Source organism: Bubalus kerabau, chromosome 7, assembly GCF_029407905.1.
Source record: "Bubalus kerabau isolate K-KA32 ecotype Philippines breed swamp buffalo chromosome 7, PCC_UOA_SB_1v2, whole genome shotgun sequence".
Lineage (NCBI taxonomy): Eukaryota > Metazoa > Chordata > Mammalia > Artiodactyla > Bovidae > Bubalus > Bubalus kerabau.
Genome location: NC_073630.1, coordinates 9,583,247 through 9,610,257, shown reverse-complemented (window position 1 = coordinate 9,610,257; position 27,011 = coordinate 9,583,247). Strand labels below are relative to the sequence as shown.

The 27,011-nt window shown below is 39.3% G+C and overlaps 1 protein-coding gene across 1 annotated transcript; it reads right to left on the bottom strand.

Moving 5' to 3' along the window:
- Positions 1 to 5,935: 5,935 nt before the first annotated feature.
- Positions 5,936 to 26,547, bottom strand: LOC129657375 (rho GTPase-activating protein 20-like). Its single transcript, XM_055587554.1, has 7 exons — positions 26,366 to 26,547; positions 25,257 to 25,421; positions 19,938 to 20,087; positions 14,827 to 14,911; positions 11,248 to 11,325; positions 8,537 to 8,603; positions 5,936 to 6,169 (listed from the first exon to the last, which is right to left on the bottom strand). Exons 1-7 carry the CDS (start codon positions 26,545 to 26,547, stop codon positions 5,961 to 5,963), a joined length of 936 nt encoding a protein of 311 aa, XP_055443529.1. The 3' UTR covers positions 5,936 to 5,960.
- Between the last annotated feature and the right edge of the window lie 464 nt (positions 26,548 to 27,011).

The following is a 27,011-nucleotide window of genomic DNA, read 5'->3' as shown; positions in this document are numbered from 1 at the left end:
CCCAGGGTTAACAGAAGGAAAGAAATCTTAAAAATTAGGGCAGAAATAAACGCAAAAGAAACAAAAGAGACCATAGAAAAAATCAACAAAGCTATTCTTTGAGAAGATAAATAAAATTGACAAACCATTAGCCAGACTCATCAAGAAACAAAGGGAGAAGAATCAAATCAACAAAATTAGAAATGAAAATGGAGAAATCACAACAGACAGCACAGAAATACAAAGGATCGTAAGAGACTACTATCTGTAATTATATGCTAATAAAATGGACAACTTGGAAGAAATGGACAAATTCTTAGAAAAGTATAACTTTCCAAAACTGAACCAGGGAGAAATAGAAAATCTTAACAGACCCATCACAAGCACGGAAATTGAAACTTTAATCAGAAATCTTCCAGCAAACAAAAGCCCAGGACCAGACAGCTTCACAGCCAAATTCTACCAAAAATTTAGAGAAGAATTCACACCTGTCCTATGCAAACTCTTCCAGAAAATAGCAGAGGAAGATAAACTTCCAAATTCATTCTATGAGGCCACCATCACCCTAATATCAAAACCAGACAAGGATGTCACAAAAAAAGAGAACTACAGGCCAATATCACCAATGAACATAGATGCAAAAATCCTTAACAAAATTCTAGCAAACAGAATCCAACAACATATTAAAAAGATCATGCATCATGACCAAGTGGGCTTTATCCCTGGGATACAAAGGATCCTTCAATATCTGCATATCAATCAATGTAATACACCACATTAACAAATTGAAAGATAAAAACCATATGATTATCTCAATAGATGCAGAGAAAGCCTTTGACAAAATTCAACATCCATTCATGATAAACACTCTCCAGAAAGCAGGAATAGAAGGAATATACCTCAACATAATAAAAGCTATGTATGACAAACCCACAGCAAACATTATCCTCAATGGTGAAAAATTGAAAGCATTTCCCCTCAAGTCAGGAAGAAGGCAAGTGTGCCCACTCTCACCACTACTATTCAACATAGTTATGGAAGTTTTGGCCACAGCAATCAGAGCAGAAAAAGAAATAAAAGGAATCCAGATTGGAAAATAAGAAGTAAAACTCTCACTGTTTGCAGAATACATGAGCCTCTATATAGAAAACCATAAAGACTCCACCAGAAAATTACTAGAACTAATCGATGAACATAATCAAGTTGCAGGATATCAAACTAACACGCAGAAATCCCTTGCATTCCTATACACTAACAATGAGAAAACAGAGAAATTAAGGAAGCAATTCCATTCATCATTGCAATGATAAGAATAAATACTTAGGAATATATCTAACTGCTTCCCTGGTGGCTCAGAGGTTAAAGCATCTGCCTGCAATGCAGGAGACCTGGGTTTGATCCCTGAGTTGGGAAGAACACTTGGAGAAGGAAATGGCAACCCACTCCAGTATTCTTGCCTGGAGAATCCCATGGACAGAGGAGCCTGGTGGGCTACAGTCCACGGGGTCGCAAAGAGTCAGACACAACTGAGAGACTTCACTTTCACTTTCAAAGAAACAAAAGACCTATATATAGAAAACTATAAAACACTGATGAAAGAAACCAAAGAGGACACAAATAGATGGAGAAATATACCATGTTCATGGATTGGAAGAATCAATATAGTGAAAATGAGTATACTACCCAAAGCAATCTATAAATTCAATGCAATCCCTATCAAGCTACCAACGGTATTTTTCACAGAACTAGAACGAATAATTTCTAGGAGGGAGTCTCATGGGTTCAGAGGTTAAAGCATCTGCCTGCAATGCAGGAGACCTGGGTTCGATCCCTGGGTCGGGAAGATCCCCTGGAGAAGGAAATGGCCACCCACTCCAGTACTCTTGCCTGGAAAATCCCATGGATGGAGGTCCTGGTGGGCTACAGTCCACGGGGTCGGCAAAGAGTCGGACACAACTGAGCGACTTCACTTTCATCAAGCTACCAATGGTATTTTTCACAGAACTAGAACAAATAATTTCACAATTTGTATGGAAATACAAAAAAACCTTGAATAGCCAAAGCATTCTTGGGAAAGAAGACTCGAACTGGAGGAATCAACCTGCCTAACTTCAGGCTATACTACAAAGCTACAGTCATCAGTAGAGTATGGTACTGGCACAAAGACAGAAACATCAATCAATAAAACAAAATAGAAAGCCCAGAGATAAATCCACACACCTATGGACACCTTATCTTTGACGAAGGAGGCAAGAATATACAATGGAGAAAAGACAATCTCTTTAACAAGTGGTGCTGGGAAAATTGGCCAACCAATTGTAAAAGAATGAAACTAGAACACTTTCTAACACCATAAACAAAAATAAACTCAAAATGGATTAACGATCTAAATGTAAGATCAGAAACTATAAAACTCCTAGAGGAAATCATAAGCAAAACACTCTCGGACATAAATCACAGCAGGATCCTCTATGACCCACCTCCCAGAGTAATGGAAATAAAATCAAAAATAAACAAATGGGACCTAATTACACTTAAAAGCTTTTGCACAATGAAGGAAACTATAAGCAAGGTGAAAAGACAGCTTTCAGAATGGGAGAAAATAATAGCAAGCGAAGCAGCTGACAAAGAATTAATCTCAATAATTTACAAGCAACTCCTACAGCTGAATTCCAGAAAAATAAACCACCCAATCAAAAAATGGGCCAAAGAATTAAACAGACATTTCTCCAAAGAAGACATACAGATGGCTAACAAACACATGAAAAGATGTTAAACATCACTCATTATCAGAGAAATGCAAATCAAAACCACAATGAGGTACCATCTTACACCGGTTAGAATGGCTGCTATCAAAAAGTCTACAAACAATAAATGCTGGAGAGGGTGTGGAGCAAAGGGAACCCTCTTACACTGTTGGTGGGAATGCAAACTATTACAGCCAGTGTGGAGAACAGTGTGGAGATTCCTTAAAAAACTGGAAATAGAACTGCCATATGACCCAGCAATCCCACTGCTGGGCATACACAGTGGGATTGCTGGGGGGATGATTTGAGAGAATAGCATTGAAACGTGTATATTACCATATGTGAAACAGATTGCCAGTCCAGGTTCGATGCATGAGTCAGGGTGCTCGGGGCTGGTGCACTAGGATGACCCAGAGGGATGGGATGGGGAGGGAGATGGGAGGGGGTTCAGAATGGGGAATACATGTACACCCATGGCTGATTCATGTCAATTTTGGCAAAACCACTACAATATTGTAAAGTAATTAGCCTCCAATTAAAATAAATAAATTTTTAAAAGAGAAAAAAAAAAGATTGCCAGGAGAAATATCAATAACCTCAGATATGCAGATGACACCATCTTTATGGCAGAAAGCGAAGAAGAACTAAAGAGCTTCTTGATGACAGTGAAAGAGGAGATCAAAAAAGTTGGCTTAAAACTCAACATTCCGAAAGCTAAGATCATGGCATCTAGTCCCATTACTTCATGGCAAATAGATGGGGAAACAGTGGAAACAGTGGCAGACTTTATGTTTTGGGGTGCCAAATCACTGCAGATGGTGACTGCAGCATTGAAATTAGAAGATGCCTGCTCCTTGGAAGAAAGGTTATGAGCAACCTAGACAGCATATTAAAAAGCAGAGACATTACTTCGCCAACAAAGGTCCATCTAGTCAAAGCTATGATGTTTCCAGTAGTCATGAAAGTATGTGAGAGTTGGACTATAAAGAAAGCTACTGCTGCTAAGTCACGTCAGTCACGTCCAACTCTGTGCGACCCCATAGATGGCAGCCCACCAGGCTCCTGTCCCTGGGATTCTCTAGGCAAGAATACTAGAGTGGGTTGCCATTTCCTTCTCCAGTGCATGAAAGTGAAAAGTGAAAGTGAAGTCGCTCAGTTGTGTCTGACTCTTCACGACCCCATGGACTGTAGCCTACCAGGCTCTTCCATCCATGGGATTTCCCAGGCAAGAGTACTGGAGTGGGGTGCCATTGCCTTCTCCAATAAAGAAAGCTGAGCACCAAAGAATTGATGCTTTTGAACTGTGCTGTTGGAGAAGACTCCTCAGAGTCCCTTGGACAGCAAGGAGAACCAACCTGTCCATTCTAAAGGAAATAATTCCTGAATGTTCATTGGAAGGACTGTTGCTGAAGATGCAACATTGTCAATACTTTGGCCACGTGATGCAAAGAGCTATCTCATTTGAAAAGACCCTGATCCTGGCAAAGATTGAAGGCGGGATGAGAAGGGGCGACAGAGGATGAGATGGTTGGATGGTATCACTGACTCGATGGACATAGGTTTGAGTAAACTCTGGGCGTTGGTCATGGATAGGGAGGCCTAGTGTGTTGCAGTCCATGGTGTGGCAAAGAGTCGGCCGTGACTGAGCAACTGAGCTGAGCTGAACTGAACTGAACAACGTTGTTTAGTTTTTATTGCTATTTTTGTCTTCTGTGAAAGTTTATTTTCTTTTTTTAATGCTTTATTTTATATTGGAGTATAACTGGTTAGTAATGTTGTGGTAGCTTCTTGTGTACAGCAAAATGATTCAATTATACATATATCTATTTTCTTCAAATTCTTTTCCTATTTAGGTTCTTACAGAGTATTCAGCATAGTTCCCTGTGGTATAGAGCAGGTCCTTGTTGGTTATCCATTTTAAATAGAGCAGTGTGTACATGTCAATCCAAAACATACCTAATTGATATATGTCTTTTATCATAGGTCACTTTAAACCAGCATGGGAAGTAATCAGAATGAACATTTTACTAATGATAACATTAATTAGTAAACTATTCATTAGGCACAATACCAGACATTCAAACACAAGTGTCTTAAGATTTCTCTTCTCTCGAAAATCAAAAGCATAGGAAAATATTGAGTAAAATAGTCTTCCCCCAAAGAGAACTAGCACATTCAGTTTACTGACAGGAAAAATAAGAATATTGATAACTGAATTATATTGCAAGACCCTAATTTAAACTACAGTCTTCCCCCAAAGAGAACTAGCACATTCAGTTTACTGACAGGAAAAATAAGAATATTGATAACTGAATTATATTGCAAGACTCTAATTTAAACTAGTTAAAACCGAATATTAGATTTTCTATAAATAGATATTTGACCAAGGTGCTTGATAATTTACCTTCTCTGCTTATAGACTATATGCAGGAGCATTTGGACTTTCATAATTACAAAATACACTGAGAGACAATTAATTTTGCTAGCAAATAGCAAATGGTTTACTGTTCTTTTTGAAATATATTTTCTTCAATAAATATACTAATGTAAAAAAAAAGAGAGAGAGTTCAAGTCTAACCAGAATGTCCAAGTCCACTTCAGCCTAAGCCCAGAATAGATTCTGGGTCTTCTCTAAGCCACACAGTCATCTAAGCACCTCCTGTGAGGGGCCCGAGATACTAGACAAAACCTTGGGATAGGGAACATGTGTTTCCAGGCCATAAGAAGCTCATGTTCTAATAAGATACATAGATGCGTGTGTGTGTGTGTGTGTGTGTGTGTGTGTATGTGTGTTTATGTATGTGTCTTTAAGTTTTTCAGTCATGCCCGACTCTTTGTGATCTCATGGACTGTAGGCTGCCAGGCTCCTCTGTCAGTGGGATTCTCCAGGCAAGAATATTGGTGTGGCTGATAGCCATTCCCTTTGCCAGGGGATCCTCCTGACCTAGGGATTGAACTCAGATCTCCTGTGTTGCAGGCAGATGCTTTACCATCTAGGACACCAGCAAAGCCCACACAGATGTGTGAATACATAACTATATGTAGGAAGTGCTATGCTGTCTACCTAGAGGAATTTAATAAAAAAAAAAAAAAAAAAGCCTTCCTAGAAGTGAATTGGGTCTTGATTTCAGACCTTTGGGGCTTCTCTGGACTTGATTCTGGGTGGAATTGGTGCCTGCCTATACTGCCCTCCAGCCCCACATGGAGAACTGTCTGTACGTCAACAGTTTGTTTTCAGGAGTAGAGACAAGAGCCAAGAGAAGCCACTTGCAGGAAGGGAAGGGGCTCACCTTTCCCTCGCTGATTCCTGGCTTGGTTTCTGGCTGAGTGCCTGGGTTTCAGGATAAACTGGTCTTGGATCTCTTGGGGCCCCTCCAGGAAGGCCTCCTGGAGGGCAGAAGCAGAAGTGGAGCCCTCCAGTTCCTGCTGCAGCAGCCCAGTACCTGGAATATAGCTCAGTTTAATTCCATAAGGATGTTCATGACCTATATGGAGAAAAAGCTAAATACAGATTCAGACCGATGGTGATGGGTGGGATCAAACCCACCTTACCGTGAGCGAGTATGCCACACTGGTGTGACTGCTGACCTTCAGGGGCTTCTGGGTAGAGAAGGCTGTGACTCCCGAGTAAGCACAATGTGCACTCTCTCAAAGGGACACGCTGCAAAAAGCAGGTGCCCAAACAGAAGAGTTTAAAACATAACAAGAAAAATGTTTTTAGACACCTTGCTTGGCTTGGAAGGCATTTCATCAGTGAATTGCACAATATTGACTTTCATTGTGTTTCCATCTGAGAATATTTATGGCCTTCTAGTTTCTGCCTTGACACACTACACCTGTACATCTTAGGCAAAATGCTAGCCTTAACATTCCTCCTTTGAAACACTGACCCTCACACATAGACTCATAAGGATCAAAGTAAATATATTAATAAGCATTGGTGCTTAATATTTTTAAAATAATCGGACTATGTATGTTAAGAATGGCTCTGATCAGTGTTCTGTCCCACATGTCAGTTTAACAGATTTTCCATTTCCTTTTGTCAGTTCAGTAGGCAGAGTGCAGTGGGGTGGTTTGCCTTAATGTTTCCCTCCCGCTGCTGCTTCCCTCTAAGGGGTTTCCTACGAGACAGTGATCAGAGACAAGCCTGCACGGCCAAGAAAACCCAGAAGTGCAAAACGGTGTTTACAGAGTGGAAAACCACACCAGAAATCATCGGGAGTTGCCTGCCAAGTGATTTGTTTTGCTCTTTCATGCTATAAATTGCTTCCTCTCCATAGAATTCTCTAAGACCCTGTGCTGTCCTGTGGATTCCATCTTTAAAGAATTGCATGAAAGCTCCTTTTCTTTTGTTTCTGATTTATTAAATGCAACTGGAGGAGTTCTTGCTTGTGCTTTACATCTGGCATAAACACAATGTCAGTGCTCTATTCAGAACAAGAATCACAGCGACTTCCATCCTTTAAGGCAAAAGAAGCTTCTGTGAGAGTAGTAAAATACAACCAAGTCACCAGGATAACCAGGAGCTAATCCATAATTGTGAGCTGAGAACATGTTAAGAAGCACATTCAGAATGACTGCTGAGGCAGCAGCATGAAAGACAGCCTCTTAGGAGTCCTCAGAGCCAGCCATGCTGTTTGAGGCTGTTCTAAGCTTAGAAGTTGTCATCTACATGGTCTTATTTAAATTAATGCATTTTATTAAACTAAATATGTTTAAATATTCAATTTTTTTTCACTTTACTGCTGACTGACTTTTACAAGGATGTCAACAAGACAAGAAAAACACATGAAATGGGTGAGGTGGTTTTGTCTTCAGCTTTATACTTGGTGACTCTATGTATTCTAAGACTGGGAATATACATATCACAGAAAAAACTTAGTTGTTTAGATTCTTCAGACCACATGAAAATGTTCCTCAGATCACTTGAAAGAGTAATAGACTCACAGGATTGTTGAACAGATGAAAAAAGTTAAAAGAGGAAGTGCTCTAAGATTTCTAGTGGAAGTCATTGTCACCATGACTATATTGCAGGTTCCACTACAGATTTTGTCTTTGCCCTTGTTTTAATTCCTCCTTTTTTCACTGACCACCCCTGACAGATTTGCTCATCCAAGAATGTGCATTATTATTTTTAGTTAACTTGCTATGATAACTATTTTAGGAAAGATGTAGTCTATTTATCAAAAATTTCAAGAGCAGTGCTAGTGAACTCAGCTTGAGAAACAGCAAAGCACATGCAGGTGGTTTTTAGTCAGTGAAGAATCTAAGTGTCTGATTGTGATTATTTCATTTTCTTTATGATGCTGAGAAAAGCTTTGGGCACAGAATAGGTATTAAATAAATGTACTTGAGGGCAGAGGTATGGCTGGATTTTAGAAGATGATCACAAAATAGAGACAACTCAGTAGTTAGGAAATGGAACTGAGAACGTCAAGACTGGAATATGAAAAATAATGTATGAGCAAAAGAAATTCCCGCTTGTGTTGCTTTCCTACCTAAGTGAGTAAATAGAGAGTAAGTAAGTAATTGTTTTCAAGACAACTCTGTTTGTCAAGTGGAAAAAGTAAAGAAGAAAAATCCACACTGCTGTTCCCAAATAGACCATAAGCTGCTGCATGAAGAGATGCTATCTGTGCTTGGGAGAGAGCAGGTGCTTAGAATTATTTAAGACGTGTATAAATGAATACTGCAAGAGATTTTCAGTTTAAGGGCATTTAAGCTTAAGACTGATCAACCATTACTTTGAGACTTTAAAGTTACAATTTGGATCCCAACCAGCTCCATCTTAGGTTTTCCCTGACACTTACCAGTAAGTGGATATGAAGTCTTTTTCTCAGCAGAACTGATCCACAACTGGTAATCTTTCTCAGAGCCCTTGGAAAGAAAAAGAACTATGTGTCACAGCAAATATTCCTAGTAGGTACTTGAAGAACTCATTTCCTTAGCATTTCTATACTTTCAAAAGGAGAATTTGGGCCAGGATAAATGCTATTTGGTCCGTGGAAGTGGCAACAATTTTTGAGTGAACAATGCTGATTCCAGTAGCCCCTGCCCCTCTCTCATAGCCTCCAATGGATCGACTGAGATTCTTGTCCTTTTGGATAAAGGCTGAGGATCTGTGCAGCCACAGTGCAGTCACAGGCAGCCTCTCACTTTGTGGGCGGTCCATGAATTAAAACAAAACATAGTACTTTTTAATAAAATTATAAATAAATATATAAATTATAAATAAAAAATAAAATAATTAAAAAAAAACTTCTCTTCACTATGGAAGAGAAGTCTAATCTCAAGAATCCTGCTTTCTGCTGTTTTGAGACTCCTTGGAGAATTCTGGCTTTTGCCTTAAAATGTCCCTGCCCAGTCAAGCATGTTGTCCAGAAAGCCACATACTCTGCCATGACTATTCCTGAACAAAGTAAAACTTGAAAGGCAGCATTAGCTCAGCAACTGTTAACACAATGAGACAGATGCCCAAGAGGCCTTGAGTAGATGGCAGCCTACTGGCTGTGATGTAGGCAAGCACCACTCAAGGGAGAGAAGGGACAAGGACTCTAACCTGAAGAAGGAGTCAGATGTAGAAAACAGTTTCTTCCAGCAGAATCCCTGCCTAGGAATTCTGAATATCCCATTTGAAACAAGTATAAATTACAAAGACTGCTAAATTAAAGAGCCCTCCAGGAGAAGATAAAGCAAAAGATGTTTGAAATAGAGTTGTTGGTGATAGGTACTAGGTACTACACTTACCTTTGACTCCTGATTAAAAATCACGGCCTTGCCATGAAGGAAGTAAGCTCCCAGGTATGGACACAATCACACACACAAACACACACATGTGACTAAATAGGCTTAAAATGGCATTGTGAATAGAAATGAGAGAGCTGATAAAAATCTTTTCTTTTAAGGTAAAAACTGGAAAAACTATGATGGAATCCCATAAATCAGGCATATATATATATATATATATATATATATATATATATATATATAGGCAAATAACCCTAGTTATTCACTGAAATAGAAATTTTTTGTCTAGTGAGATTGATCACGTTAAGCAAAGGAAAGTTACAAAAATGAAATAAAATGAGTTCTAACATTAATCAGTCTCCCCAACCTTATCCCTAAAGCCACTTTCTTCTAAGATTTGACTCTCATTCAGGGCATAAATATCATATAGATTAGAAATCAGTGCAGAGGGGTGCTGTACTCAATGCATATGAATTCAATTTTATTTAAAATGTATTATTAAATTATATTTTTACAGAAATCTTGATGTCTTATACCAAATTCTGGCTGTCTTGAGGTTTTAAGGGGCTTTATTATACCATTGAGAAACACAAATATGAATATTGTAATTATGTCATATCACAATAGCAAGACATTTTCACATTTATGTATAAATATGTATTAATAATTATATTTACATGTACATTTTACACATTGATATGTATATATATATAAATATATATAATTTTATATAAGGATCTATGCTTTACAAGTGCTTTGTTCAGTTCTGTCCATCTGAATGTTCCACTCCTCTTTCTGCTTCTGAACCCTCATCCTCAAACATAGCCATCTCTTTCACTAAAAAATGTTTAACAAGCATAACAGTCCTATCAAAACATAAAAGAGCAGACACTTGAAAACAAAATGAGATGAAAGAGATGTGCACACAAACGCTTCCAGACCCATGGTCTTATTCAGAACTTGTCTTCTTCAGCAGTTCACAAGAGGCATTAGCCATTGCATTATAGGACCTGCATCAAGGGGATGTAGCTTCTTGCCAGGTGGTCTTTACATCAGATTTACAACAAAACATATCATTTAGGATTTTCTCATACTGAGATTGAGTCCTCAGGCGCAATCAGGGTAAATGGAGATGGGACAGGAGGAATCAGGAAAGAAGATACAAAAAGAATAATCCAATAGAGGAGGAAATATTTAGAATCATAAATATTTTCTTGTCTATGTGTGTGTGTGTGTGTGTGTGTGTGTGTGTATATATATAATAAAAATACATTTTTTCCTTAAAACTGTAAAATTATAGCCTGATTTCATTGTGCTATGACTTCAGTTCACACAAAATTTATAATGGGAATACACAAATAACACATCTGTATAGATTATTAAGGGGCTTCCTTGGTGGCTCAGACAGTAAAGAATCTGCCTACAATATGGTAGACCCAGGTTTGATCCTTGGGTTGGGAAGATCCTCAAAGAAGGGAATGGCAACCCACTTCAGTATTGTTGCCTGGAAAATTCCATAGACAGAGCGTCCTGGTGGGCTATAATCCATGGGCTCTCAAAGAGTAGGACATGACTAAGTGACTAACACACACATAGGTTATTAATATAGTTTGGCTGCCTTCAAATTCTACCAAATATGATGGAGTTATCTGAAATAATCAGCTGTCTTATGATAATAGATACATTATACACAAACACAGACATACACATACACACACAAATCTCAAAAATCAAAGTTGGTTTTTTAACTAAAAATAACTTGCAGGTAACTTACAGTTATTCCTAGCTTTGAAAGTGACATATTGATAACATCATTCACTGTGTCTGAATTTGTCACTGTTACAGTAACAGACTGCAAAAAAGAAGCGAGAAAAGCTGCTATAAATTAAACATTTTTAAACAAGTGAGTAAATAATTATTGTTATATTGTTATCTATATTCTAAAGGCAAAGCTTATAATTCAGGTAATGACAAAGTAAAATGCTTGTATATAAAATATAATCCCCTAATTATAATCTATTTCCATTTCTTTATATAACATGAAGCTAGTAGAAAGCATTTCAGTAAAACAAATATTTCTGTTAAAGGATTTGAGGCACACAAAATATAATAGCTTAAGCAAGAACTAGAAAGACTGAGAATTCCACAAGGGCACATAGGCTACCCTCAGCACCTTAAGGCTGTTTCCATAATGGAGGAAAGATAGTTTAAAAAAAAGTACCATCTTGGTCTTCCTGAGTTGTGCTTTTATAATATGGATTTATTTATTTGTCATTACATAGTCAGTTTTAGTAAAATTAGAATGAGAACTGGTTATTAAAGTTTTTTTTTTTAACTACTATTCAGTGATTACTTTCTTTTTGTCAGGTGTCATGATTACTAAGATTTTCATGATTGAAATCTAATGAATCAATTAAATAAAACCAATTAATCTAGGAAATGAGATTGAAAATTTTTAAAATGTAAGTTCCATTCTAAACTGCCAGTGAACAGGGTGTTTATAATAGCTCTTGAGCACACAACACATTAAAAAATGCTCCATAAAAATAGGAAGGCAATTTATAGAAAATTAATACAAGAGAATGATGACTACAATTTCTCAAACTTGGTGAAAGACATAAATTTATAAATTCAAGAAGTTCAGAAAGTACCAAACAGGTAGATTAAAAGAAAACCATGCTTTGACACTTCATAGCTACACAGCTAAAAACCAAAACTAAAGAGAATATCTTGAGAGCAGCTGAAGAAAAATGACAAGTCACACATAGAGGGTTGATGTTTGAGTGAGCACAGAGTACTCATCAGAAAACACAGAGACTAAAAGTGAAACATCTTTACAGTGTTGAAAACATTTGCAAACAAAATTCTATATCCAGCAAAAATACCCTTCAAGACTGAAGGTGAAATAAAGACATTTCAGGTGAAAGAAACTAAGACAATCTGTTGGTACCAGATATGTATAAGAAAAGGAAAGTTCTCCAGGATAAAATGAAGTACTAGAAGGAAACTTGAATCTTCAGGAATGAAGAACATCAGAAATGTTTATTTTGTGTAAGTTACACATAAATAAAGTTGATTTTTTAAAATTTCTAGGTGAAAAATTCTGAATGTAACCCATTGTCACAAATCAAAGTAGGCGGAGACGAAAGTGTGCTTTGCTGCATGAGAACCCTCTAGATGCATCTCTTGCCGGCATTGCATTTATCTGGTGGTCAGGAACAAATTGGATTTTGCCTGGCTTTGCTCTTGGCCAGGAAATAACTGTCTTAAATGACTTCCTTTTTCTACCTTCAAATACTGTTGTGTGTCATCTAGAGTTACTGTAAACTACAGTAGAACAAAGTATCATAAAAAAAACATCCAGAATATCTTTTCATCACAAATGTCTAGGCTACAGCACTACACTTTCAGAAATCAAATTACATGCAAATAACTGGGGCTAATGGTATGATTTTTTCCCCCCAGTAGCATAAACAAAATGAGGTAGAGATTTGCTGATCCTTTCAAAGTATCATCCCTTTTGGCTCAGTTCTATCCAGATATTCCTCAGAATGAAAGACCTTTCAAGGTGAAAAGACAGCCTTCAGAATGGGAGAAAATAATAGCAAATGAAGCAACTGACAAACAACTAATCTCAAAAATATACAAGCAACTCCTACAGCTCAACTCCAGAAAAATAAATGACCCAATCAAAAAATGGGCCAAAGAACTAAATAGACATTTCTCCAAAGAAGACACACAGATGGCTAACAAACACATGAAAAGATGCTCAACATCACTCATTATCAGAGAAATGCAAATCAAAACCACTATGAGGTACCATTTCACACCAGTCAGATTGGCTGCGATCCAAAAGCCTACAAATAATAAATGCTGGAGAGGGTGTGGAGCAAAGTGAACCCTCTTACACTGTTGGTGGGAATGCAAACTAGTACAGCCAGTGTGGAGAACAGTGTGGAGATTCCTTAAAAAACTGGAAATAGAACTGCCTTATGACCCAGCAATCCCACTGCTGGGCATACACACTGAGGAAACCAGAAGGGAAAGAGACACATGTACCCCAATGTTCATCGCAGCACTGTTTATAATAGCTAGGACATGGAAGCAACCTAGATGTCCATCAGCAGATGAATGGATAAGAAAGCTGTGGTACATATACACAATGGAGTATTACTCAGCCATTAAAAAGAATACATTTGAATCAGTTCTAATGAGGTGGATGAAACTGGAGCCTATTATACAGAGTGAAGTAAGCCAGAAGGAAAAACACCAATACAGTATACTAACGCATATATATGGAATTTAGAAAGATGGTAACAATAACCCTGTGTACGAGACAGCAAAAGAGGCACTGATGTATAGAACGGTCTTATGGACTCTGTGGGAGAGGGAGCGGGTGGGAGGATTTGGGAGAATGGCATTGAAACATGTAAAATATCATGTATGAAATGAGTTGCCAGTCCAGGTTCGATGCACGATACTGGATGCTTGGGGCTAGTGCACTGGGACGACCCAGAGGGATGGTATGGGGAGGGAGGAGGGAGGAGGGTTCAGGATGGGGAACACATGTATACCTGTGGTGGATTCATTTTGATATTTGGCAAAACTAATACAATTATGTAAAGTTATAAAATAAAAAAAAAAAAAAAGTCTTCTGCATTTAGCATTACCTTCCTCTTAATCCTGTGCTAGAAAGGGGCATTATTGAGATCAGCTAACAAAATGGAAAAGTAAATGGTTGATTAAAGTATTACACGTATGGTAATTTACCAAAGGTCATAGCTGTGTGACGGTTATATGAAAGACTATCCTTATTCTTAGGACATACCTAATTATTTAAGGAGAAAGGGCATGGTGTACGTATGACCCTCAAAAATAGTTAGATACACACACACACACACATATATATTTATATTTATATTTATATATATATATATATATATAGAGAGAGAGAGAGAGGAGACAAATAAATGGATCAAACAAATGGAACAAAAGGTTCATAAATAGGTGAATTTAGGTAAATGGCATATGGTGTGTTCTTTGCACTATTTTTTTAACTTTTCTGTAAGTTACAATTATTCCAAATAAAAACATCACAGGGGGAAAAAGCAAAACAAAACAAAACAAAAAACAGTGGAAACAATCCAAACCACAATGTAATGACACTCATCTTTTCACGGGAAAATATGTGTTCCCACACAGTGCTTGCTAAATTACTCCCCTCTCTCTTTCTCCTCTTTTTTGTTCTCCCTCCTACCCACCCCATCTCTCTATCTCTTCTGTATATCTCCATCAGTTTCATTTTGCTAAGTTGAGAACTTGGAATTTAATTTTTGATCTTAAAAATACTTACACATGCACTGTTTTTGATGTCCTCAGTGAAGATTTGGAGGGGAATGCTTTCTGATTGATCCTTCTCTTTGGCTAGATTGACGTACCTAATAAAATTCAGTAATAACCCAGGATAGGGTAGACAAATTAGCTTTAGCTATTAGCTTATTTTCAAATCAATCAATGTTGCTAATCTTTTAAATACTGTTATTATTTTCTTTAAAAAATTTATTTATTGAATTCGTTTGGCTGCACCGGGTCTCCCTTGTGGTACACAGGATCTTTACTGGTGGCATGCAGACTCTTAGTTGTGGCATGTGGGATCTGTCTAGTTCCCTGAGCAGGTACTGAACCCAGGCGCCTGCACTGGACCACCAGGGAAGCCCCTTATTTGTTATTATTCTTCTTTTAATATCTATTTTTTTTATTTCGCCTTATTTTAATTTCTAAATTTTCGGCTGTGCTGGGTCTGTGTTGCTGTGGAGGCCCATCTCTGGCTGTGGCCAGTGGGGGCCATGCTCTAGCTGCAGTTCACGAGCTTCTCCTTGCAGGGGCTTCTCTTGTTGTGAGCACGTGGGCTTCAGTAGCTGCAGTTCGGTTCCTGGGCTCTGGAGCGTAGGCTCAGTTAATTGTGGTGCACAGGCTTAGCTGCTCCGCGGCATGGGGGATCTTCCTCTATCAGGGCTCAAACCTGTATCTCCTGCATTGGCAGGCAGATTCTTTACCACTGAGCCGTCAGGGAAGCCCTTGTTATTATTCTTAAAAGCATGGAGAGATAAACTGAGTAAAATCAAATTAGGGATTGGAAGAAGATATGCAAAAATATTTTCAGGAAAATAAGATATGACCCAGAAAGTAACAGGTCGCCTTTGTTATGTGCGATTTGGGCAGCAGATCCAATCCTCAAAGTTTTCCTGCCTAGATTGGCGGGCGCAGGGCCTTCCTGGGTTCAAGGACAGGACGTGGCATTTGCTTTGAGAATCTTTCATTAGAGTAAGTAATCTACACTTATGGAAATTTTACATATGTTTTGAGAATAATGTTAGTTCCAACCATTAGGATGGAGAGAAAGGAAAGATGACAGTGACACACAGAACTTCCTTAAAGCTAAGCAGAGCATACGTGTAAATGAGAGAACATTCTTTGCAGCAGCAGTCAGGATAAACCTAAACAAGAAGTTACTTGAGGGGAGTCTAACAATTCCTACCAGGGAGAAGGACACAGTTTGGGGGCACTGCCTTGAAGAGATTTGCATTCTTCTATCATGGATTAAAGATTTAACATACGTATACTGTTGTCAAAATACCTTTGAAGGAAGGACTGCCATTTTTCCTTTTGTTCAGGAAAACTGCAATCTTAAAAAATGGGAGAAAAATTACATAAAATACTTACACTAACATATTGCTGCTGCTGCTGCGTCGCTTCAGTCATGTCCGACTCTGTGCGACCCCACAGACGGCAGCCAACCAGGCTTCCCGTCCCTGGGATTCTCCAGGCAAGAACACTGGAGTGGGTTGCCATTTCCTTCTCCAATGCATGAAAGTGAAAAGTGAAAGGGAAGTCGCTCAGTCGTGTCTGACTCTTAGCGACCCCATGCACTGCAGCCCACCAGGCTCCTCCGTCCATGGGATTTTCTAGGTAAAAGTACTGGAGTGGGGTGCCATTGCCTTCTCCACACTAACATATTAAGACTTGTATTAGCATATTAAGTGCTATTCCAGATTAAAAAAAATATCAGCAGCCAGTTGTTAACTAATGTGTATGCATATGTAAGTTGTACCCTCTTCATAATTAGGCTCTTGATATGGAGTCTCTCTTTTTTAAACCATATTACAGTGATGAGAAGTAGATGTTAAACTTGACAAAAAGTTGGTTTGAAATCTAAACACTTAACTGCAGGTGTCATGCAAGCTGTGTAATCATGGGCAAGTCACTGAACCACTCTGTGCCTCAGTTTCCAGAACAGGAAAAGGATTAATTATACCTGAGTGTTCTTATAGGTAGAAGTGCTATTCAGATATAAAGAACATGATTATTCAGATTAAATCATACTTAGGAATTGGCATTTGGATGGAACTATGTTATCTCAGAAACAGGAGTATCCTATTAGGAAAAAACCCTACAATATTTTAGTCCTTTATGTGTGTTCAGTTCAGTTCAGTTCAGTCGCTCAGTCGTGTCCAACTCTTTGCGACCCCATGAATCGCAGCACTCCAGGCCTCCCTGTCCATCACCAAATCCCGGAGTTCACTCAGACTCACGTCCATCGAGTCGGTGATGCCATCCAGCCATCTCATCCTCTGTCGTCCCCTTCTCCTCCTGCCCCCAATCCCTCCCAGCATCAGAGTCTTTTCCAATAGTCAACTCTTCGCACGAGGTGGCCAAAGTACTGGAGTTTCAGCCTCAGCATCATTCCCTCCTAAGAAATCCCAGGGCTGATCTCCTTCAGAATGGACTGGTTGCATCTCCTTGCAGTCCAAGGGACTCTCAAGAGTCTTCTCCAACACCACAGCTCAAAAGCATCAATTCTTCGGCACTCAGCTTTCTTCACAGTCCAACTCTCACATCCATACATGACCACTGGAAAAACCATAGCCTTGACTAGACGGACCTTTGTTGGCGAAGTAATGTCTCTGCTTTTGAATGTGCTATCTAGGTTGGTCATAACTTTTCTTCCAAGCAGCAAGTGTCTTTTAATTTCATGGCTTCAATCACCATATGCAGTGATTTTGGAGCCCCCCAAAATAAAGTCTGACACTGTTTCCACTGTTTCCCCATCTATTTGCCATGAAGTGATGGGACCAGATGCCATGATCTTCGTTTTCTGAATGTGGAGCTTTAAGCCAACTTTTTCACTCTCCACTTTCACTTTCATCAAGAGGCTTTTGAGTTCCTCTTCACTTTCTGCCATAAAGGTGGTGTCATCTGCATATCTGAGGTTATTGATATTTCTCCCACAATCTTGATTCCAGCTTGTGCTTCTTCCAGCCCACTTTATGTGTGTACCATATAGTAAATTGTAATATATGAAATTAGTTTCTAGGAAACTTATTCTTCATTACTATGATCCTCTGATGCAGATCAATCTACTGCTAAATTGTTAAAGATTAGCATTTTCTGTGCTAAAGTTTGTGTAGCATTTAATTATCCAGAGCTGAAAATGTTTTAGGCTCATTCATACACAGACTTATCACTTACTAAATTTTATTTATTGTGGTAAATTATGCATAACATAAAACTGACAATTAGTGATCATCGGTAGATTAACAAGATTGTGCAACCATCACCATTATCTACTTCTGGAATATTTTCACTACCCAATGGCAAACCCTGTGTGCATTAAGGAGTCACACCCCAGTCTCCTCCATCCTCAGGCCCCATACCAGGTTTGGTTTATACATTCATTAGTTGATAAACACTTAGGCTATTTCCAATTTTTTTTTTTTTTTTTTTTTTTGGCTGTGGTGGATAAAGCAGCTATGAGCGTTTGTGTATAAATTTTTTGTGTGGATGTAAGTTTTCATTTCTCTTGGATATATACCCAGAATATGTATGTTCTCCTATGGCTGCCACATTTTATATTCCTACCAAAACACTGCTCCTACCCCCCATCCCCATTTCAAGAACTGTTTCACCAGGAAGTAGAGTGCCCTCTGAGCTCCCAACCTGCATATATACCCGAACACAGCTGCTAATTACTCATGGCAACCTGCAGAAGAGTAAAATAGCAAATGGCCAAAGCACTAGGTGTCAGGCATTGTTATGAATGCCGTGTATGTTCTCGCACAGCTTTTAAACCTAAATAACATGTGTAAACCTGGCTTCCTCCTTTCTAGCCTCACTAGGAAAAAAGTTTCTTGGACACTCCCTTATCAGAAATTGCACATTCCCAAATGAAACTGCTTCCATTCACTTAAAACATGGAAAAGATGTTTAAGCAATAGGAACTGGATCTTTAGAGAAATAAGTCATGGAAAGCAGACATACAGAGAATGATACAAATACATATTTCTTCCCCAAAAGCTTTCAAAGTTTTCATTAAGTCAACAGCTGAATTCTAGCATTTAGTCAGTTTACCACTTGGCAGCATTTTAGTTGTCTTAGCTCTCTGATGATACAAGAGATCTTGGTGGTCAGGTGAGGAGGACAAGAAAGTGTGTCAAGTGCGTGTGAGGAGGGCCCAGTGTGCGCACGAGACTGAGATACGGGGTATGGTTGTTCCAAATGGCAGTTGTGAATGTTTCATGGCACTGGCGAACCCGAGACTGTCAACTTGGGATAGTCACATTCCCCATCCTCACTCCAGTCTAAGAATGTAATTGGAAAACTGACCTGTACTCCATGGAATCGTAGCTTTGTTTTATTGTCACCCTTCTACACACACCAAATAAGATTATTTGTACACAGCAATTCAGGCAACTTACTATTTGATGACACAATTAATGTTATGTGTATAATTAAGTCCCATTTTAAAGGGAATTAATTTGGGAGTATAAAGTCAGTTTTTCAAATATAATTGTACTTTTTCAAGAAAGATAATCGGGATTGGATTGAGGGCAGGATATTGGTGAGGGGTCCTAGAGTCTTGCTCTCATGATCCTCCTTCCTCATACAAGGATACCATGAACACAAGAGGATCTGGCTTCCCAAGGAGCTCACATAGCCCATCTGAAAAACCACTGATCAAAACCAAAGGAAATCACTCCAGTCATTTCCACTATTTACTATCCATATGCATGCATTTGCACATGAAAACCTTTTTAGGAGGGAAAAGTACAAGGCATATGTGTCATTTGTTGTTGTTTATGTCACTCAGTCGTGTCTGACTCTTCTTGTGACCGCATGGACTGTAGCCCGCCAGGCTCCTCTGTCCATGGGATTTCCTAGGCAGAATGCTGGAGTGGGTTGCCATTTCCACCTCCAGGGGATCTTCCTGACCCAGGGATTGAGTGGGCGGGTCTTCCGCAAGTCTCCTGCATTACAGGCAGATTCTTGACCACTGAACCACCAGGGAAGCCCATATGTGTCATTATGGTCAGTCAAGAAGTGAGTCACTGGCTTAATAGACAATCAGATTAAAATGTCCTCCTTTTGAACCCACGTAGATCCAGGACACCAAGCTGTAGGTCTCACCTGGAGGGGGCCACAAAGTTCACCGTGGGCCAGCCCAGGACAAAGGACTTTCTGGCAACGACGCCGGCTTCACCAGCCTTGTGTATACGGTTGTCAGTCCATGTGGTGCTCAGTGGTGTTTTATCTTTTATCTTAAAGTTCTTTTTATACCTGGAAAGAACCAAATAATGCCTCTGTTAGTTTGTTTCTGAAACGTAATGGGAGCAGCTGTGTTCATGCTAAGATGGTGTTTCTTATTGCTGGAGGGCCAAGCATGCCTCCTTCGTCTCTATTTCTCACTGTGGATGGCGTGGCTAGGCATTTGATAGACCTTTTCAAAAATACGTGTTCAGCGGAGGCTGGTCCAGAGAGTCCCTGAAAACACTTCCTTCATGGTGGGAATAGACATTTTCTGAATGTTAAGTAATGAGTATAGACCATCCTTTATATCTTAGAGCTTTTTTAGAGAACCATTAACTCATTTATCAGTCTCATATTTATTATTATATATTATATTAAAAATAAATCTTATATAAATGTAAATATTTAGCATTTTATAATTATAATAATATAAATGTAGAAAATATACAAATATGTTTGTAATTATTATAATTAGTTTATTATTCATTCATGTCTTGCATATGTCAAAAAGTATTGAGAGGCTGAACCAAAATACATGCATGATATATGGTTTATAAAAATAGTTACACTGGAGAAGGAAATGGCAACCCACTCCAGTATTCTTGCCTGGAAAAGTCCATGGACAGAGGAGCCTGGCAGGCTGCAGTCCATGGGGTTACATGACTGAGCATGTGTGTATGAGGGTGGAGGGTCACGGGTTGGTAGCAATAAACTGGTAGAACTAAAAAAAATAAAAATAAAAATAGTTACACAACTATTTCCTTAACAGAGACCAAATAATAATAATAATAATAAAGGCTAGACTAGAGAGATTTAAAATACATTTTCAACTTTAATTTTTTAAACAAGATGTTTTATTTTCTAGCATAGGTTATTTTAAATTTCCTTTCGTAAATTTTGTTCATAACATTTTCTCTTATAGGTAAAAACCGAAAAATTGTTAGCATACAAATTGAACCCCAACTTAAAACTCAATCAATCAGTCAGTCAGTCAACCTCAGATCAGTGGCCAGGATGTCTTCTGCATAGATGATAGACATCTTTCCCATTTACCTCTGGGGAGTCAGAAGGTCACCAATGAATCTGCTCTCTGACAGTTTCTGCTGATTCTCTTTTGACTTCTAACATGGAAACCACCATATCTCTTGGTTAATTCACAAATTTAACTCTTGGCGGGCCTGAGATTTAGATAGCTACAAGCCCTATGAAAGATGCCGAGGTAACTGGGGTGCACAGCTCTGGAACTTCTACAATTCAGAACCACATGTAGACACACTAAATGTAGAATGAGATCCGAGATACCTCGTGTGCAGAAATGCCTTTGATTCTTCTGGTTCAGGGAACAGTTAAAGCTCCAACTCTTCAATGGGACTTATGAAATGAAAATAATTTTGCAGGAAGCCCACTTGAAGGATAATCTTGATTCAGTGGGCACTATGAATATAAATATGATGGAAATCTGCTTTGCAATACAAGGTGGGTTTTTTCTACATCTGATTTCAACATTTTTACCCTGTGCCTGTGTATTTGAAGATTTTATGAAACACAATTATCAAATAAAATTATTTTTCTATATAGTAACTCTAAAAGCATTTTCAAATTAAAAATATATGCCCAATGGGAAAGAGGGCTTCCCTGATAGGTGGTAAAGAATCCACCTGCAATGCAGGACACACCCGTTCGATTCCTGGGTTGGGAAGATCCTCTGGAGAAGGGAAAGGCTACTCACTCCAGTATCTGGCCTGGAGAATTCCATGGACTGTATACTCCATGGGGTCGCAAAGAGTAGGACACGACTGAGCGACTTTCAGTTAATGGGAAAGAGAGATGCCTATCTGCTGGGTTTTATAGGTTTTTTTTTCTCATGTAGATGTCTAAGTGTGTTGACACCCAAGGTACTGTGTGGAACCGTCCAAATACACTGACCTGGGAAAAGGCATTTCAATAATTCTCTTCTTAGTGAAGTGAAGCGCCAAGATCATTCACTCCCTTGAAACCAAATCAAGGAGTTATCCAAAAGCCCAGAGCATGGTTTGCATTCTTCAGTAACACTGAGTATTTACCATATAGTGAGCATTGTTCTAAGACTTTTATAAACATTTTTTTCATTTAATGGTCAACTACACCAAGTAGTCTTTAGTAGCTGCATTTTAGGAGAAAGCAATGGCACCCCACTCCAGTACTCTTGCCTGGAAAATCCCATGGGCGGAGTAGCCTGGTAGGCTGCAGTCCATGGAGTCGGTAAGAGTCGGACATGACTGAGTGACTTCACTTTCACTTTTGACTTTCATGCATTAGAGAAGGAAATGGCAACCCACTCCAGTATTCTTGCCTGGAGAATCCCAGGGACGGGGGAGCCTGGTGGGCTGCCATCTATGGGGTTGCACAGAGTCGGACACGACTGAATCGACTTAGCAGCAGCAGCTCCATTTTACAGGTGAGGTTAAGTCAATTTCCCAAAGCAACAGAACCAGGATTTGAACTCAGACAGCCTAAATCACGAGCCTGTGCTCCTACCCACTTGGCCTCCATCGGTGTGGACCTCAGCTTCCCTGAGGTACCCTTCTCCTCTTTCCTATCCTCAGCCTCAACTCTTCTCCAGGAGCCACCAGGCTTTCTGACGGGATTGTTCTTTAATTTGCAGACTGACATGATAAATCTCATGACACTATACCAACAAAGCTAGATGCCAGCTTAGAAATGTTTAAGACAACAAAACTTTATACTGCAGTGGATTCTCCTAGGGTCTCATTGTATTTCTTCAGCCTTAGTCATGACTTAATGAGATTCTCTCACAAGTTAGAACGAATCTAATATAAAATGACTGAAGGATGAGAAGGAAGAGGAGGACTACATTTAAAATTTTTATTGTGTATCCCTTACTACGGATTCCCACACCCCTCTCCTTTCCTCTTTGTTGTTGTTCTTCAGTTGCTAAGTCATGTCAGACTGTTTGCAACCCCATGGACTGCAGAATGCCAGGCTCCCCTGACCTTACTATCCCGCGAGTTTGCTCAGATTCAAGTCCATTGAGACAGTGAGGCTATATAACCATCTCTAACTCTGCCCTTCTCCTCATACTGGAAGGTAAGCCCCAATGGTTTGTGGAGTTTCTGGGATTCTAGGCAGACTTCCCCTATTCCAACACAAGACTGTTCCTTTAGATGCTTGGAAATAGAGATTGTGGTATGGTGTGTAACTGTCTGCTGTTTCACTGGTAAGTTAATAGTAAATTATCTTTTGATCTAAATAACATTCATTTTTTATTGTTTCTGTATTCTGTAACAACTAAATGTGAGGATAGTGATGTCTAAAAGTGGTGTTGGCTATGTATGGTCCCTTCCTATTTGTTAATTCTTCATAGGCCTCTGCTAGTATTAATATCGTAATATTTATAAAGTAGATCCTGTTATAAAAAATAAAAGTAATCATTTTATTTGAAAGATAGCTTATTAGCATTCTAATGAATATCAAAATGATGTTGAAGAATTCATGAGATTAATTCTTGAGAACAGATGTTTCTAATGTTTGTAATATGGGAAAAAATGACTAAAAAAAATCTCAAAATAATTTTAATTGAATATTAACATCCCACAATTGGAGAAATATAATTTCTCTGTGAAGAAATAAATATTTAAATCCCCCTTATTATTACCTAGAAACTAAAATGTACTTATTCTCATCAAATGCATAGGGAGAAGTTAGTAAACCATTTATTCCATTTGTGTTAATTTCTATGGCATCAGCCTCAAGATGAGTGAGTTTTCCACTGAAGTCTGAAGGTGAGCTGAGGCAATAGGGAACCTCAGTGTCCCCACCTCTTCTTATGGCTAAGTGGCAAAACTAGGTGCTACACTCAGATTATTAATTTGAACAGATTGATTCAAGGCAGGATACAATATTCCATCTAAGAATGAGGCATGACAGAAGAGATGTGTTTGTTATCACGGGAGGTGATTTCTTTTTAGTTATTTCCTTCTGAAAAAAAAATTTTATATTAATAATAATCATGAATACACCTAAATGTTACTGTGGGAATGATCTTCTAGGTCTTTTTCCAAAACTTGTGTGAAGAACAAGGACTCAGTGCTGTGGTTACTGCAGTGGGGGAACTGTGTCCCCCGCCCCTCCTGGCTGCTAAAGTCCTTAATACAGTGACGCCCTCCCTGCAAATGAGACTATATTTGGAAAATGAGCTTTGGAGGATGTCATGGAGGCTAATGAGGTCATAAAGGATAAGATTCAAATCCAGTAGGATGGTGGGCTTATTGGCACCAAGGAAATGCCTTGTGAGCACACAATGAGAAGACAGCCATCTGCAAGGCAGGAAGAGAGCTCTCACTAGAGCCTCATCATACAGGTACCTTATTGTGGATTTCCAGCCTCCAGAACTATAAGGGAACACATTTCTTTTGTTAAGCCACCAAGTCTATGGTGTTAGTTGCATCTATGTTGAGGGTTGGGAGGAAAGTGCACCCCGCTGGTTCTGTCTCCAACATATATTCCACATCTGTGTGGCTGAATCTTTTGTTTTTACCACCAACCCCAGGGTGAAGTCCTTGATACTGTTCACAGGACTGTTGCCTCCCTAACTAGTCTCCCTGCTTCCACCCTTGCTTACTCCAAAATCTCTCGTCTTCCGATAGCCAGAAAGCTTTGCTAAAAAGTATATGTCAGATATGGTTACTATCCTAGTTAAACACCTTTCAGCATGTATTTTAACCCCTTACTGTGGCCTGTGGGGACCCTGTGTGGCTGGACCCCTGACTACAGTGTTATATCTAATGTCATGCCCCTTACTTTAGGCTCCGGTCACATTGGCCTTCCCAGAACTACCCCATCCACGGGGCCCAGCTGCACCCAGTCAAAGCCTGCTGCTCCCTCAGCCTCGAAGGCTCAGCCGCCTTGGCTGAGAATGGAGGCTGCTTCTCAAGCCACAGGTCTAGCTTAGAGGCTGGCTTCTTGAGAGGTCCTGCTGAACAACCCCTTTCAAATATGGTCCCATCGTCTTCATGGTCCCCTTCATGATGCTCATGGTATCTACCTTGTATCACAAGCACGACGCAATCTCTCCTTTCCCCCTCTCCTTTTTTTATCATCTAAGTCACAGAGAAGAGAGACCTTGCCTGTCATATTTTCCTCAAGGTTAGCAGAGGTGCCATTTTATACTAGTTAGGAAAGCATGTAATATGTACTCACATGGTATTAGACATAGGCAACGCATCACTAAATGAGGAGAGGTACCGCTTCTGCTTCCTCCAGCCGCTTTTGAGTTCTGCGGGGCTGTGGATCAGCAGGGTACCGTTGGCTCCCTCGGATGATGAAGTACTCTCCCTCTTGGTGGCCACCTCAACGGAAGGGCTTCTGAAAAACATCAAATACCACAGAACAACGAGTCACTGGTCAGATATACGATGGGGTTTATGTTAAATGTCAAGATCGACACAACTTTAAAAAGAAGCCTCAGTCTCCCAAACAGGGCTTCACAGCTCAAATCCAGGAATCAGCAAGCTATAGAAAGTTACTGAGAGAAATGAGGTCACTCGGGCAGTTGATGCGGACAGGCGACAAGTTCAAGGACAAAGCCCTTGGGCATGCGGACTCTTAGAGGCAGGGAACAGAGAAAGGAGCGGAGCTGGTCATGAACTCTTAGGAAGAGGAGAACCAAGAGGCCAAAGGTAGAGACGATGGCAGGAAGGCAAAAACAGACAACGTTAAAAACCCAATAACCACACAAAATAGGATAATGTGTGGCCTATTAGAGATAAAAAGATATGGAGATCTGCCAAGAAGTAATTACAACTTGGTTTCATGATGGTCTAAAATTTTAGATAACCGAGGATTCTGGAAAACTGACTTCAATCATATCTAAATCAATATTCAAATTTTGGGGAAAATTCTCTAAGATCAGCGAAATAATACTGGAAACATCAAAAAAGTTTCTAAATACTAGGCAGTGCCTAGTTATTCGTTGATTGAGCTAAGGTCTCATAGAACTGCCTCATCAAAACAAATACGTTACACTGAACATAAAGATCCTTTGATAAATAGAGCAGATATTTTCATAGATCTACAGAAAATTCTAGGCTTGAAGCCAAGAAAATGTCCCCCTACACCCTGGCCCACCCTGAAGATGTAAAGCTGCTCACTTGTGTTCCGCAGTATGAATCTTAGGAACGCCAGTAGCTTTTCATGAAACCCATGCTGAAGTTAAAAATTAGTTCATGTCTTAGAAGAAACAAAATAAAATTCACTGTGAACACCAGTTTGTTTTGATGATAAAAAAAAATAGTATATTAAAGGATTACCTGATGTGGTAAAACCTTGAATGACAACCAATAAGTTCAAAGTGCGTTTTGATTGCCGTGAAAATCCTTTTTTCTCCCAATTCTCGGCACTGAAAGCTGAGTGTGTCTACAATACTCGGCAGAGTACTGTGAACAAACCCATGAAGCCTGAGGATTCTGTAGTAGTCCAGGTCACTGGCCATTATGATGTCAACATTGTGAGGCTCATGCCATAGCTGACAAGCTTTAATGTTTGTTTCCCTGACTTTACACCTATCTTTCAATGTTTTTGGAGAAGGGAATGGCAACCCACTCCAGTATTCTTGCCTGGAGAATCCCATGGACAGAGGAGCCTGCTGGGCTACAGTCCATGGGGTCGCAAAGAGCTGGACATGACTGAGCGACTGACGCTTTGATTTTTCTTAATTAATATTTTTACTTTGAAATAACTCTAGGTTCACACACAGTTGCAAGAAATAACACAGAGTCTATAACCTTTTACCAGTTTTCCGCGATGGTAGTATCTCTCTATAGTACAATATAACTAGGATATTAACATTGAAACGGTCAAGATACAGCACGTTTCCATCACCTCAGTGATCCTTTACAGCCACACAGACTCCCCTCCACTTCTGCCACCTCTTTAATCCCTGCAGCCACTAAGTTT